The sequence below is a fragment of the Aethina tumida genome, chromosome 1 (genome assembly GCF_024364675.1).
Source record: "Aethina tumida isolate Nest 87 chromosome 1, icAetTumi1.1, whole genome shotgun sequence".
NCBI classification, from domain to species: domain Eukaryota; kingdom Metazoa; phylum Arthropoda; class Insecta; order Coleoptera; family Nitidulidae; genus Aethina; species Aethina tumida.
The window spans coordinates 62,440,844-62,457,943 of record NC_065435.1 but is presented as its reverse complement, the minus strand read 5'-3'; the positions used below and the strand labels follow the sequence as shown (position 1 = coordinate 62,457,943).

Genomic DNA, 17,100 nt, shown 5'->3' with positions numbered 1-17,100 from the left:
TTTCAAAATTATTAGTATAAGTATAGTCTTATCAAATATTGCATATACTCATTTTAATACAAATTTTATGAGGTGTTCCGCCACACTGTATGTTAAAGTCTAATTTTTTAAATTTATCATGGCTATACACTAATTATACTATTACAATGCTATAACAGTTTAAGACCTACAAGACATTTTAGATGGAAAGTACATACATAATAGTTATAATGTACTCTAAGTAAGATAAATTAAAAATGTTTATATAAAATATGTTCTTAATTTAAATTTCAAGGATGTAAAATAATTTTGATAATGTTATTCAATGTAAATTATGTAAGTTAAGAAAATGTTATTCTTCTTAACTAGCGGTATATTAAAGGATATAAACTTTATATACATTTCTGTTGTTACAATTAATAGTAAAGAGTATAGATTGTAATAATTATTTTATAATTGTACGTAAATATTTAAATATCGATTATTGGTATGTTGGTACTGAATTATTACTAATAAGTGTATATAATATAGATTTTCAAATTATGACGTGTTCATTATGTTATTATATGTTTTTAATTAAGCTTTACTTTTCAATTTTAAATTAATATGTTTAAATATATAACAAAAATATTTCTTATAATTGCCAATTAGTGGTTTTTTAATTGATTTTTTTATGAGAAAGTTAGATTTAATTACAAAAAAATATTTTATCTCATAAATCAATTTTATTTGCTCCGAATATGTGCATAAGAAAACCCACCATAAATTCGTATTTATTTCCATGTCGTAATTCTAGAAAATCTGACCAACCGTTGGCGAAATTTACGTGAAGAAATCCAAGGGACCCGCCATTTAATATTCCAAATGGCCGCAGAGAATATAATTCGTATGCCCCGCGGAATTGGAATGTCAATCTGTCGTATAATGCCACTAATCTTTTGAACGCTCGGCCCGTTTTCCCCTCGTCCAAATTAAAATAAATACTTTGTGTTTGCCGAACAAATAAAAAATAATTGGGTCGGTTTATTTAGGAAACAGGCGCCACAATTTGTTTAATTTGATTATATAAAATTTTGATTTTTAAGTTTACCTGTCATTCTATCTAGTCTATAATTACTGGCAGTGTAACTTAGAAGTTAGAATGGGCATATCCGATAAAATTGAAGCAAACCGGTGTCATCCATCAATAAATATTAATGGATAGTCTTAACAAATTGCGAACGATTTGTTAAATGCGAAAACGTTACAGTAACAAATTGTGAAACCTATATCTCCTTTGTATTGAAAATTCATGATTCATTCATTTGTGATTTTATTAAATATAAAGGAAATATAATTCCTGTAATTTTAGTCGAATAATAATTTTGGTTATGTATTTTTGATTTATGAAAAATGTTACTCTGTAATATTGACACTTTTATTGATTTCAGCCAATTTTATTTATGTTTATGAAATACATTAACAAAACGTTATGAATGCAGAAAACTGTCAGACTTGGATGTAAATCATTGTCATCAATAAATTAAATTTTTCTTTTATCAACTGATATTGATCTATGTCTGAGTTATTTTTTAAATTTGAACTACCAGTCAGTTTTAATAATATCCTATAATATTAAACAGATAATTGAGAATAATGAACAGTCCCAAGTGTAAAAGATCACTTTCATTTATGAAATACCCTTTAATAATAATGAAACGTTCCAGTAACGTTTTATCATTTTATTTGAATATAAATTTAATTTAAGTAGTAAATTTGGAAGTACTCTATTTTATTATTAGTTACAGTAGTGGTAATTATTATGAAATCTTTTTAAAATTTTAAATATTTTAACCATAATTTATTTGATGTGAACTGTTAAAATAATTAGTTTCTGTTGTTGTTGACCTGGTCATAAATGTAACAACTTTAATTTTGAAAAATATTTTTAATAATAAAATCTATATTATTTAGTTTAACATTTAATATTCCTTTTTGTTTTATAATTTGACCCATCTCTGTGGCATAAACTCAACCATTTTCCGAATAGACGACAAGTCTGAATCACTTCATGCTTCATAAACTGATTTGATGAGTTCACTAAAATTTGCAAAATTTTTATGTCTAATTTCTGATGATTGGAACAAGCTAGAAAAACATCAATGCTTTGATGTTTTAACAAATTCCTCACAATTTTGGATTTACGTTTGAGATCGTTTTCATATTGAAACATATTTATTATTACCATCATTTCTTCAATATATAAAAGCAAATTGTTGTTTAATATATGCCGGTACTTATATCAGTCTAAAGGAGCCTACTCCTGAATAATTGAAGCATCCCCATAGCGTATAACTACCATGTTTTACTGTGAATATAATAAACCTTTTGCCCAGTAGTAAGTTTAACATAAGCGAAACCATTATTTTTTTATAATTTAAATTTAGACTCGTCCCCACAGTTTTATGGATCACATAACACTAAGTAATTTCAATTAATGGTAAGATTGGATTGTTTTTTGTTATTTGTATTATTCAGTTATCAATTTTAAATCAGTTAATTTGAACCCAAACGCAGAGAGCAATGAAAGACTATAACTAAAAAGTTATAATTTTGTCGATTGAGAAATTAAAAAGAACATAATTTTTTAAAGAATAAAATTAGATTGATACTGCTAAGTATGAAAACCGCATTCATCAAATTTTATATAAAAAGATTTTTTTATAGTAATTTTAAATTTTGAGATCTTTTATTTCGGATTAAAAGAAGTTGGTTTATATATTATAGTTTGATTGCACGAATATAATGTTAATAAAAATAATAATGTAATATTAGACATTTGGGAATATCTATATATATATATATATATATATATATATATATATATATGTAAACCAATATAATTTTAAACCATCGATATATACTATATATATTACTAGGAAAACACACTCTGAAATATTAGTCCATCTTATGAGATCAGGTAGCTTCGATACGTTTCTAGACATTTGGTATTGAATTTAAGAGGGTAAATAAAATCTCTAGTGATTTCTTTCATATGAGAAATAATATTAATATTTCATAAATAAATCAATGTATAAAAATTAATTTCAGTAATTACAGGTTTTAAATAATATTTATCTATTATACATTTACATAATTTTACTGGGATACAATAATTTGCTTTGAGAAATGTAAATAATATATCAGAGAAACCATTATTTAAATTTTTAAATAAGCATATTTAATATGTAATAATAATTCACGACCAACCTCAGAACCAACATATCATAACCAATTTCAAGTTGTGGAAAGCCGTTTACGCTCCACCCTTTGAATCTGGTTACAAACAAACCAATTAGTGGAGTTATATGTCATATGACTGTGTAGTGCACGTGCAACGAAGTCAAATGCCATTTTCCCATATTGCACTGTAATCAGTATCATAATCATGGCTACTTATTTAGTATATTAGTTTGCGATTCCTGATCAGTGTTCCAAAACAGTTGTGGAAGTCATATCTTCCATTGATCAGTGATGGTGACTTTTGATGTGCGTCCGTTCGAGAATGTAATAGATAATTATAGTGTTTTGGTATATGCTTTGATTGTACTACTAATGAAACATGCATTGAAATTAAATTAACATGAAACTGACTGCCAGTAAAATAATTACGAATAAATTTGGACTACACACATTGAAACACGATAATTTTCTTTAGTATCTGCGCAGGAACCGGTAATCTGAGTCGTTCAAAATTAAAAGACCAACTGCGTTAAAACGTTTCTTCTATACATTGATACTTTATCTCATGGATACCTCTATAAAAAGCTCCGGGCCTATATTTAGAGCCAAAATACTTGTACATTTTATGTTTGAGACGTGATGTTTTTGTTTATTCCTCTTTTATTTTTCCGGAAGCCATAAAAAGACGCATTTCAAACGAAACGAAACAACGGAAACAGAATTATACTCATAAGGATATCTTATGCGAAAAGTCTTTTTATGTAGAAATTGTATATGTATGAGAATGTCATAAATCATTTTGCTAAAATGAAAGCTCATTTCTAGTCTGGAAATAAACTTTATGTTTAACTTCATCACAAACCCTTTCCATATAATCAGACCAAATAAAAACAATGCGAATGTATAAAATTCCACAGAAGAATTATAATATGTATATGACAATAAAATATATCATCTCGAAATACAGTAGTACAACAGACATATGGGTGAGGTGGTGCTTCGTGTAAAGTAATGTCTACAGCGCCCTATCTGTCAACAACTTGCTACCATAAATCAACCCCGCTTTATACGACCATTACTATTAAAATTGAAATATATTTTATTGTTCGACATTTAATAAATAAAACATTATTAATTTAACACATCAATACGTATATAAAAAATCACTCACTGAGAAAAGGTTCCATATTATTTGACATTTGAATTTTAGTTATCCCCTTTTGAACTTTAAAAAACCGCAGGACCTTTTTCTGTGAATAATTTGCATCTTGTTCGCAATTTATCTAAGCAAAAGTGAGAGATGTTTCTGATTTTGAAAACCGGTGTTGCTGTTGTGTCTAAATGGACGGAGTTTTTGTTTTGTTGTGGTTTTGTCCGTTTCTATTGGCACCTCTTGCTCAACAGTGGGGTCAAAATGGTCCTAAAATTGCCCGTATTAAAATAAATTTTGTTACTCAGTGATGTACTTTATGATAATAAATTTATAAAATCGTAAACGGCATACAATTAATGATATTTACAGAGTCTTCTTTGTCAAATAGATTACTTTAATTAATTCTTAAAATATATTTCATAATATAAATTTTGTGTGAGTATAAATTGAAAAGTTGTAAAATACATATAATAAAGTTTTTTCAATCGTTAAACTTCACGAAAGATTAAAATATTAAAGAATATAATTAATTAGACATTCGAGAGTTTGGAAAATATTACTTTTACGATACATCCTTGAGATATTATCGATAAGCATTTATATTTTTCATAAATCGCTCGAAAGATAAAATTTATAATATAATCTTCATAATACCGTCGAAAAATGAAACTTTCCGACTAGAAATTAAAATTAAATTGAAAAGCAATAAAATTTTACAACACTGCCGGACGACTTTCGTAGACTTCCCAATCACAAAACTTTCCATCCGATCCGATGTTAAAAGTTGTTGATATGCGACTGAAAAGTTAGTCCACGCGGAATTTGGAATATTGCCCCGCATGAGCACAACTCCCAACAAATCCCCCGGAAATGCACTTATGTCTGCGATTTCTATGGTTAACTTAAATTTTCCATTGTTATATTTCGTGTTTGATTCAAAAATAATTTATCCTGGCAATAAAACATTAATCTACTACGGACGAAGAAATTTAATTTATAGAGAAATTAGGATTTACTCATTTACTCTACGAAATTAAAATTTTTATATATTTGTTATGACTTGGGCAAATCCCAATATTTTAATTTACTCTTCAGTTTAATTATAAAGGAAATTCTTTATTATTTAATAACAATGACAAAATGTTTAATCAATACATCTTATGAAAATTGCAGCAAAATTACGTATATTAAAAATTTACAATCTTAGTCAGTGAATTATCGGTGTACATGTTAAGCAAAAAGTTCTGAATCGTTTTGGTTTTGTTGCAGGTTGGAGCCGAATGAAGAGGCAAGAGAACATGGATATGCCATTGGAGAAAGACAGTGACGTTGAGCCGTTAATCATTGACAGGGGTCCGTACTTCGACAAGAGCGTATCGAAAAACGTTACGGCTCTCGTCGGTAAAACTACCTACTTAAGCTGTCGGGTCAGGAATTTGGCAAACAGAACGGTGAGTTTAACATCGATGACCATTTCTGATTTATTTTAATGTAAATCAGTGCAATTTTTTTAAAACCTTTAAAATTATTAAGAATTTAAATCATCTCTAAATAAAATGATATTACATTTGAATATAACCTAAAATGGCTTAATAATGAATTAACCCACCATGATCATTAACATATTCAGTAATTTTGAGAAGCATAAACTCAATCAAATTGGATGTGGAGTCCTACATGTTACATAAATTCTACAAATTCGATTATTATGGAAAAGTCTCATTCTAACGCATGTTTGCATGTGTAAAAACTTCCAATTATTCTCACCACACAAATAAAACATAATTCATTACCGAGCCCTTTTGTTATTGATTCTGACAGTCTTCAACTTTTATTGAAAAGTTAGAGGAGGCATCCAAAAAGTGCAAGAAGTATGGAGTTAACCTCGATTTACTGTCGTGTAGAGATTTCAACCTGTAGCTGTAGAACTATTTATTTTCACGTGCTTTGTTAATTCTAGAGTAACCAGAACTAATAAACTAATAATTCTTATATTAACTTAATTTGCATCTTATGTTCCAAGTTCTCACAGGTATCGGTCTGTTGAATTTTACCAAAAATCATTTCAGTTTGTTTCAAGGCAACCAATCGTTTTCCTAACACTAATACACAAAATTATCATAATCCATAATACATAACAGATTAATATAACATAAAAGAAAACAACCTAAAATGTATTTTAGTTAAGTTCAACCAATAAACAATAAACTAATTCCTATATATTTTCAGTTCTTATTAAAGCAAAATAACTGGCGAGAACTTCTGTGCTAGGGTCGCGAGTTTTTTGCACTACATTAAAATTAAATTAATTGAATGTTTGTGAAAATTTCAAAAGAGACTTGATAATTTACTTCATACTTTTCTATTATTAAAGTAAATTGGACTGTTACTTAGGCCACTTACAAAATAAGTCAGGAAACTAAAACACCGAAGTTATTTTGAATGTTTCTTCCCCTTTAAAACTACGTATTTTCCAAATGGCAAATGAATTGGCTGGACGTCCCGTGTTTAAATGGAATATTAAAGTCCGCTTGAATATGGACGAGCTGAGCATACTGCGGCAATTGTTTCGGACCCGAATTCTCTGATTACGCTTCGGCTTACCTCAAAGATTTCTTCCCCTCCTATTTCATTCCACAGAACCTTCAGACTGTGCAAGTTTGCAAAATTCCCGTTTCAGTTTCTCTGTATCGTTCAGATTGTATATAAACATGGATATGGATTTATTCATTTTCAATGGTTTTTATGAAAACATTAGTTTCAATAGTGCCAAATATAATTCATCAAAAATCCTTGTTGGCGTACGTGATTTATCTTATCTATTCATCAAAAGTTTATACGATATCAATGTGTAATTTTGGTTGTAGCTGTAGCGTGATGTTCTAGTTTTCTAAAATATATTCAATGCGTCATCATTTCAAATTCAAAAGGAAGTGACATTAACTTTCCAAATGAAATTCTAATTAATATTACAATTCTAAATATATGACATTTTGAATCGATTTAGTAACTTCATTTATTTTTTCGAAAAATATTCATTTTAGTTAAGTTCCTACTTATCAGTTCAAAATAGAATAAAAGTAAATAGAAATATCAAAAATCCTTTTTTGTATTTTGGAATATTATTAATAGCTTTTGATAGGATACTCTTTTGTTACCGTGTGTACCAAGGGAAACTGTTTTGTTGTACAGATGTTTTAGATTTGGAAAATTCTCGAAAAAAATGTCCATAATTTTACATAAAATTAAAAAAATCAATAATATTTATAGGACTCCAATAATCAAAGCTAATGTCATTTCTGTTTGAACTGGTAGTAACAGTACATTGACTATATTCTACAGTCAATTAAAAAAATTTCAAAATCACATTCTATTGGTCCTGTTACACATTTGTGTCACAAAAAATGAAACAGTTGATCCCATTGCTAAAAAAGTGATGATTTGACAAGCAAACTTAAAGCATCCAAATATTTAATAAAACCATGGAAGTCTTATTCCCAAACATTGCCTCAAAGAAGTATTACTGAGTAGAAAGGTTGGTCAACTTTGACTACTTGTTAAAGGAAATTGACGCACCATCTTGCCTATTTGTAACACAGCCTTAACAATTGTGCATATACTGGTTCATTCCCTAAACTATGAAATCTCTTGAGTTTCAAATAATATTTGAAGAAATTCTAGGAGATACTGATATGCCATAAAATGATCAACACCTTAAAGTTTCAGTATACTTTTTCAAAGAAAAAGACAGATAATATCAAGCAATAGTTGCAACCACAATTTCACACAGATATTCCTTCAGTTCCCTGTAAAGTTTTAATAAATCATTTAGGTGAATCACCCTGTAAAAGTAAAGAAACTTATAATTTCCCATATATATTTTAGAATAGACGCATCATATTGCTGTATATCACTACATTTATTTCTTAAATAAATAACAAAGCTTTTAAAAATTGGGCAACTAATTGTTATAAATTAAAAATATTTTTTTAATTTATAAAATATTTTATAATATATAATTGTCCCCAAAATGTTGTGAACAGTATTTACAGGTACTTGTATTACAATGATATCAAATAAATATATTTGGGGCTTTTGTTAATTCCGAGTATCTCTTTACGGCTTATTGTGTGGGATGGTTACAAAAATTCATGAAATTTCAGACTTGTTACATTGAACGTAATTCGCCTGGCATTTTATAAATGACGGTTTTATCCGCAATAAACTCAAAGGTATTAATTAAAGCACACATAAATGTAAGTATGTTTTGAATAAACAACAAAGCGAAACAGGTGGGTATTCAATTACATCTAAACCCTCGTTATAAATAACACGGACTTTTTCGCCAAGCTTTAATAAAGTTAAATAAAACCAAAGTAAATAGACGAGTTAATTAATATTAATAAGTCGGTAGAAAAAGTTTTAAACATGACACTCGCTAACAACTTATTCAATTAAGCTTCCAAAACATTTGAACTATGAAGCAACTTTTGTGCGCCGGTAATCCGGCAGCCAAAAATGTGGTATTCGCACTTTTTTTATCATGAGTTTCCCATTTACAAAAAATACAATTGTAGTGTTTGCAAAATTAATTTTCCTTCCGGAAACTATGTGACAATGACCGTTTCTTTAATTTAATCACCGAATTAATTGTCCTTTAAATGGGCAGTAAAGGAAATAGAGCACAAAAATTCTGGTAAGGCGCTCGTTAATTAAAAATTAATTGTTTGTTTGAGACTTGCTGTGCTTCGAGCTTAATTGCTGGCGAGTCGTGTACCTGTTATAAATTTAACCCTCTCGTAAAATGTACAATTAATTATTGTGATTACGAATTGTTTAAATTCAAATATATCTAATGTATGTTGCCAGTAATGTATTAACAATATCTAAAAATATTTCAAATTAAATTTAATTTAGGAAAAACCGGTAGATAAAACAATTAATTATTTTTATTAAAAGATTTTTTTCTTAACCATCGAACTAAAAATTTACTAGAAACATTTTTTTGTTGACGTATAAAAATATTTACATTGGAATACTAAATTAACCAAATTAATATTATTAACCTACATATGTTTAATAAACCAATAGAATTTTTGTGTAACAGAAACTAAATTCGTACGTGCAGCAAATTGTAAATAATTTTTGTTCAAAATTTTCATGCACACTATTGGTGTCCTTGTCTTGTATCCCATACGTTTCTTGTATATCGTGGACAAATGGCCTACATTGTAGTTGCCACAAATTTTATCGTTTTAAAAAATTCAGTAATTTATTAATCATCAATGACCATCAGGTGATATAGCGGATTTTCATCATTTTGATTTATCGTTAAATGGTAATTCCTTTAAAAAATGCGTTTTTCCATGATTCAACTTTTAATCGTGGAAGCATAAAATAGTTATAAATTGCCAAAATATACAATAAAACGGGAATACTCTCTTGTGCAATAAAAAATATTATCTTCGTTATCCAACAATATTATAATATTTTTTAGCAAAAAGTGAGAAAAATCGATTGCGATATTTTTTATGATAGAGAATTTTTCGTCCTTCAAAATGGGTACGTACTAAATAAATTCAGTGATTTATTAAATGTCATTGCCTATCATGTGGCGTGGCAGTTTTTCAACATTTTGATTTACTGTTAAATGGTAATTTCTCTTAAAAGTACGTGTTTCCCATGTTTCATTGTTTTTAATCATGTATGCATAAAATAGTTAATATTTTATAAACGGCAATAGCACCTGACAGAATATACAGTGCAGTTAAGATATAACTCCTTTATTTATAATCCGATTTTAATTAACAATAGCCGAAAAATAGGCAATACAAAACTCTATGCGTGTAACAGATTTTTTCTATATAAATCGGCAGCTCTTTTGTTTTATGTAGTTTTTTATAGACCAAAAACAGAAAAATATAATAAGGGAATATTTCATGAGAGAAATAAGTCGGCCACCATTATGAGTATGGAGTAAAAAAATTCAGTGATTTATTAAACATCGATGGGCATAACGGGTTTTCAACATTTTGATTTATTGTTAAATTTCTTTAAACAATTGCGTTTTCCCCATGTTGCAATATTTTTAATTGTGAATACATAAATTAGTTATTTTGTAAAATGTCCGAGCACCTGATAAATAATATACAACGTAGTCTGTTTAAGATGGAAACACACCTGTAACTCTTTTATTTATAATTCGATTTGAATGAATAATAGCATGGAATAGAGAATAATCTACGCATGCAATAAAAATATTTCTCCCGATAGAGATCTTTCATAATATATGCATAGAATAAATATTATTTTTATAGTCAACTTTTTAACTAAATTTAGTATCCTTCCAAAAAAAGTCAGTGATTTATTAAATCTCAATGCCTAACACGTGAGGGACGGTTTTTCAATAACTTAATTTACTGTTAAATGCCAAATTCTTTTAAAAAATACGTTTTTTTCCTATGTTTTTTGTTGTCATCAAGCTTTTACAACATCAGATAAATAATACAACACCCCTATAACTCTTTATTATTAATTTGATTTTAATTAATAATAGCTAAAATATATACAATAACAAACTCCCTTTAAAATGGATACGCACTAAACAAAGTTTTTGTAATTATTGAAAAAGTTAAATTTCCTTAAAACAACACTATTTTTTTACTTTTTCACGAAAAAAAATCTATTTTTTACGCCCAACCAATTATTTATAATAATAGCTAAAAACAGACAATAAAAAAAACTCTATGTATTTATTAAAAATTAATGTCTATTACCCAACAGAGGTCTATTTTAACGTTTTTTATAGTCCAAAAAAGACAAAAATTTTAATTCAATTCCCCTTTAAAATGGATACGCACTAAAAAAAAAAAGTGATTTATTAAACGTCAATGCCTATCACGTGGTAGAAGGGTTTTTCAACATTTTGATTTACTGTTAAGTGGCAATTTCTTTAAAAAAATGCGATTTTTCCATGATTCAATTTTTTTAGTCGTATACGAATAAAATAGTTACTTTATAAAATACTACTAAATAATTTACGTTGTAGCGATTTAAGATCGAAACACTCCATTAAATAATTTATTTATAATTCAATTTTTATGAAATAATTAAACATTATTTATTATATTTTTAGATATAAAATGATTAAGACATTTCTTTATTAAAAAGTAATACGTTTAGCATTCTTCAAAATGGCTACATAATAAAAAATTCAGTGATTTATTAAATACCAATGTTTATTAGGTGGCACAACGGTTTTTTAACATGTTAATTTACTGTTAAATGGTCATTTCTTTTAAAAAATGTTTTTTCCCATGTTTCATTATTTTTAATTTTGTATGATGTTAAAAAATATACAGTGTGTTTTAAGATGTGGTCTTAAGATGGAAACATTCCTGTACTCTTATTTACAATTGGATTTTAATGAATAATAGCTTAAAAACAGACAATAAAACACTCTAAGCATGCAATAAAGTATATTTCATCCATCGAAGATTTTTTATAATATTTTTACAGCTAAAAACTGACGAACATTATTTATTAAAAAGAAAAAATGTTATTGAATTGAGCACCCTTCATAATGGGTTTGAAGTTGAAAAACTGTTTCACACGTTCAAAATTGCCGTAAACTGATACTACGTAATATCTTTGGCTCTAGTAGAAAGCATTGACCAAGAAATTCGATTTTTTGAAAATTTTGAGACTCCTGTGGTTGGGTCTAATTCGTTTGGGGTAAAACAATACATTGTTACGGTTGTACGGTGTGACAGTATGTCAATTACAGAACCAGATAAACGGGAATACTTGAAGTGTCCGCACATAACGTATGCGTCAATAGGCGTATTTGAACAGGCGACACATAAATACGAATTATTGTAAATACAAATATACGGACACTACTGGCCCACTGTAGCAAACAAATACGTATTGTGTGGCAGACTAATAGTTTACAATTCAACAATAATTAAAAAGCCATACGGCCGTGCTTTATCTCCCCTTGCACCCCTATTAATTCAATCTGATAAAAAAAATAACAAATGGTCCGACGACGGGTAATGGACATCGGAAAACAAAGTAAAAGTATAGGAACCAAATCGAAAAAATCACATTCGCAGGTAAATAATGGATCTAAAACGTGCCAGATCTAATTACTTTCGAAATGGGAATTATTATTTGTGCCCCTTTGTTACCCTCGGCGTTCGCGACTATTACGTTTTTTTACTGTTCCTTTCATCAAACACTCGACCGACATAAAAAAGTTTTAATGACTCATCCATCACCCACAATGTGGTAATCCGTACAATTTTCCATGGCCTTCATTTTCCCATTTAACGTAACTTATATTGAGAATTTTCACTCCCGGTCTTAGTCCCCCGAATAAGTTATAAAACCTCGACGACCGTATTTATCCGAGATTTATTTTGCAGATAGCGGAGTCTTTTATTCAGTTTTCATATGGACAGGAATTTACGTCATTTTCAGTTAATGTCGCAGAGATAAAAAGTATCTAAACGAATGTATTTCTTCGGGGTTTAATGTGTGCATGTATCATTGTGAATGGCTCTAGCTTTTCTCCGTTACTATACTAAAGTAAAATTAAGTGTCGTTCATTTAAAATGTCGCAAATTATATTTGACTACTTTAATAATTCATTGTTGAATTTATGAGCGTTGAGAAAATTCATCTCGTCTCCCACTGCACCGTCACAATACATTATCAGGACTCGTTTTATTATTATTAGGAGCCGGGCAGAAAATTCATATCACACAGTGCTGAAAGATACGTTTCCCGCGATAAGAGCGCCTCCCTTCTTCCAGCCGACAAAGAAAAGGGTTAATCCTGCGTGAATGGATTTCGAACCCCATGTTTTAATTAAGTATTGTTTCACCTTTCCTCGAGAAAAAAAATGAGCACGTGAAGCTATTTGCTTTAGTTTGGGCATTCATGAATGCCCGCGGAAATTATAAACGAGTTGTTTTTAAAACTTTCATTTTAACATTTGGTTGGATTAACTTTCACAAACTAATTGCGAAATAGTGTTGGCGTACGAAACGCATTCGTGAAACTTTTGAAGTTATAATTAGTTTGATTTAAAAACAATATGAATGCATTTTTTAGATTAACCGCACGTGCTGAAATTTGCAGTGTTCGAATGAATTTGAAAGTTTTCCCATACGTTTCAGTGGCGAAGCGCCCAACTTGAAATGTACCATTTTCAATTGACACGTAGCCATCTTAGCGGCAGACTATCTTTTCGGACATTTTATGCATCCGCTGATCGCACGAATCTCTCTTAGGACACCAGTTGAAAGCGGGCCATAAAATCGAAATAAAAATCAACAACCTAAAACCTGAAGGCAGAACATCAAACAAATATTCACCGCGTTTTCCCGAGCACAGTTAAACAAGAATGTTTCCACCCCCAGTTTGTCAAACGATACGTGTTGTGTTTTCCAAATTTATATCTATCTGAGTGCGATTTGTTGTCTGATAATGAATAATCGATTTTGTCGAAGTGTTTTTGTTTGATATTTGATTTACGCTTCGGCGTTTTATTGTACTTATTTATATTGCATTTGTTATTGGTTTCAGTTACATCGACGTACGTGATTTTAAATGCGAATTTATTTTTGGCATTGTTTGCATCCATTTAATATGTACACTGCATCGGGTCTTTAATACTGTGGTAAATATTTAATGCTGGTTCAGTTTACCTCATATCTATATTCGGTCTTTCAAATAGATCCGTTGACACAAATATATGGCTTGAATGGATATAAATATATCTACATATTTATTTTGAATTGTTGAAAAATAATTTTTAAGATTTTCTATTTTTATATTTTTTAAAAATAAATTTAATGTATGAAGAATGTTTATAATAAGCTTATACTAATGTTTTTTGTTTAATATTAATTAAAGGCTTATAAAACTCAATTCTTTTACATTTTTGTTATGATAAATTTATATAACGCATTATTTAAAAAACTAAATTATTTTTAAACACAAAAATATAACATGTTTTACAGTATAATAAAAATCATAGAAAACAAAAAAAAGCTTTTATAATTAAATTTCATTACAACGACATTATATTTTTTACTCTTTTCACAAAAAAGTTAATCAACGATTATTTTAAGGATATACCTTGCTTAAAAAACTAAACTGTAAATTTTAAATAATATTTATAATTCAGTGGTTGAATTTGTGAATAGTATAACTTATAAATATTATTGCTGGCTTAAAAATATTTGATATTTTAGTATATACAATTGGTTAGATTTACGACTTACATACAAACTAGACAGAAAAAAACTAGTTTTAGTGGCCAGAGATCAATTTTTCTGTATCTCTGGGCGTTCTTTCTATTTTATTTATTTATTTATTTTTAAGATTAGAATAGAAACTTTCTATATACACTTTTATAAATTATGGGCCATTTGAAAGCGGGACTCATCTATAAAATTTATATATTTTTTTCGATTTTAAAAATTTTTTTTTCAATTTTCTCTTTCTTTGTTCCAAAACCAAATCCAAACAGAGTAATTTTTTAGACAAGGAAACATACTAGCAAATTTGTTATAACAAATTTCATAAAAAATTGGATATTCGTCATTCTGTGAAAAAATTAAAAATCATATTCATTTAACAGTTTTATATAAAATTATAATATTATGTTTACAATTTTATACTTTCAAGAACAATTTTTACACCGTATTATTAAGACAAAAAACAACAGTTAAAAACAAAAATTCGACAATAATAATAATAATAATAATAAAATAAATTTAAATTTTGTATAATTCTTAAAACATAAAAAATGAAGTAATTTACAAAAAACGATTCCAGCTAGAGACAGGCTCTAAAATTTAATCTTCAGTGTTCATCAAAATGATTTAATTTTCAATATATGTACTTGAAAAATCCTATTTAACATGAAAAAAACGTATAATTTATTAATTATCCGTCGAGTGTTTTTTGTGCTTGAAATTTTCCGGTCTCGTAAAACAATGTATGAAGAAGTTGGCCTGGTCTTGTCTGCACAATTATTCTCGAAACCGCATTCACCGAGCTAATGAACCGCCGCCTCTCTATTAACTAGGAATGTGTTCCACTCTTAACTTTCCCAATTTGGATAAAGTGGCACACTTAATAAGGACCTACACATATGCACGATTTGTGTTCAAGTTTCGCGTTTCCCGCGCTTTGACACACATGTGGTTCACCCCGTACAATTTAATAAATACTATTGCATTGAATTATACGTTCGATTGTGTTTACCTTTAAATTATACAATAGTTTGTGTTTGAATTTAAAAATTAAGTTATAAGCCCGTATTTCTAAAGTGAATTTATGTCTGGTTTTTATGAGGGGGTGGATGATCTCACAATTATTAGACTAACAAATCTTCTAAGGATCTTTTTTAATTTTCATTACAAAGAATTATAAAGAATGAATAATCTTTCAGTTCGTATAAAGAAGAATTCTCATTTAATTAAATAATTCTTAGCCCCCAAACAGCAACTTAATGATCATTAGGGTTTTGATAAAATCGCCTAATAAATATATACAACACTGCGAAATTAATTGTGAGTAATCAGCTTAAAAAGGCTGTTCAAATTTAATAATCAAATGCTGTGTTGTTTAGATAATGTGTTTACTTAGGACCAAATGTAATAATTTAGGAAATTAGGGAAATCGTTGCACAAACAAAGATCACCTCATTTTTGTGTTCAGCTGTTCAAATTCAAGTCCTTAAATATACAGATGTTGCAACAGTACTTGTTTTATTGTTAATCTTACTACGGAAGTATTTTATAATTAATTATGAGCGAGAAGCACTTCATTAATAATGGTAATTAACTTAGCATTTATAAATACTAAAATAGTATCCTAGACTTCATTTAATATTTAAAATATACGTGCACTCACCAGATTTAGAAAAAATTTACATTAAAGGACAGTTACATAAAATACGGATTTTAATATGCAGTTTTATTACAATAGACCAAAAAATATATATTTGCCGTATTCACCTAAGTGTATGGATCCGTGCCCCAGAATACACTGCATACCTGTTTTATACGGTTTAATGCGGATTTTATGGCAAGTTTACCTGCTACAACGTATATCTGTGAACTTTCGAAGTATCTTAGTTTTATGAACTGAATATTTCATGTGTTATGGCATTCCGTAATAGAAAACATGTTGGCTGACTGACTTTAAACAAGACATTATATTTATATTAGAAAAAACTAACACAAAGTTACAGTTGAATTAGGATTAGTAGCAGAGCAACTTCAGGTGCCTGGAGGAGGATTTCTGATTCAAAGGCTCTTTGAAGCTTAATGTCAGGGTTAAAGAAAGTAAAACTTGTTTGAGAAGCTTCTAGTTGTGATTCTGTAAACTTACTATTGTTATGCAGTTTTTTTTATATTCAAATCAGGCAAAGAATATTTTTAATTCATTTGTGTTTGACATTTTATAATTTAAATTTGACTGTCTAATTTTAATAGACAATGTAATAATTATAATAATATAATATAATGTAAATAAGATATATAATAAAATAATATAATGTTATAATAATTAAATTATATAATAGATATCACAATAATGAGAAATTGTTTTCTGTTGGTTATTTATCGACTCAAAAGTATCATTTGTTTGAAACTTTGTCTTTGGGTTTTTTTGGTAATACACTTTATATATGTAAAATATATCTTATTTAAATTTCAAGTTAA

General features: G+C 28.3%; 1 protein-coding gene across 1 annotated transcript in view; it reads left to right on the top strand.

Annotated features, from left to right (window-relative positions):
• The window catches only part of LOC109605311 (zwei Ig domain protein zig-8), a 326,759-nt gene that overhangs the window by 167,922 nt on the left and 141,737 nt on the right, over positions 1-17,100 (top strand). Inside the window, exon 3 of the mRNA XM_020021881.2 lies at positions 5,624-5,805. Within this exon, the coding sequence (XP_019877440.1) occupies positions 5,624-5,805 (182 nt within the window). The remainder of the gene's footprint in view (positions 1-5,623; positions 5,806-17,100) is intronic.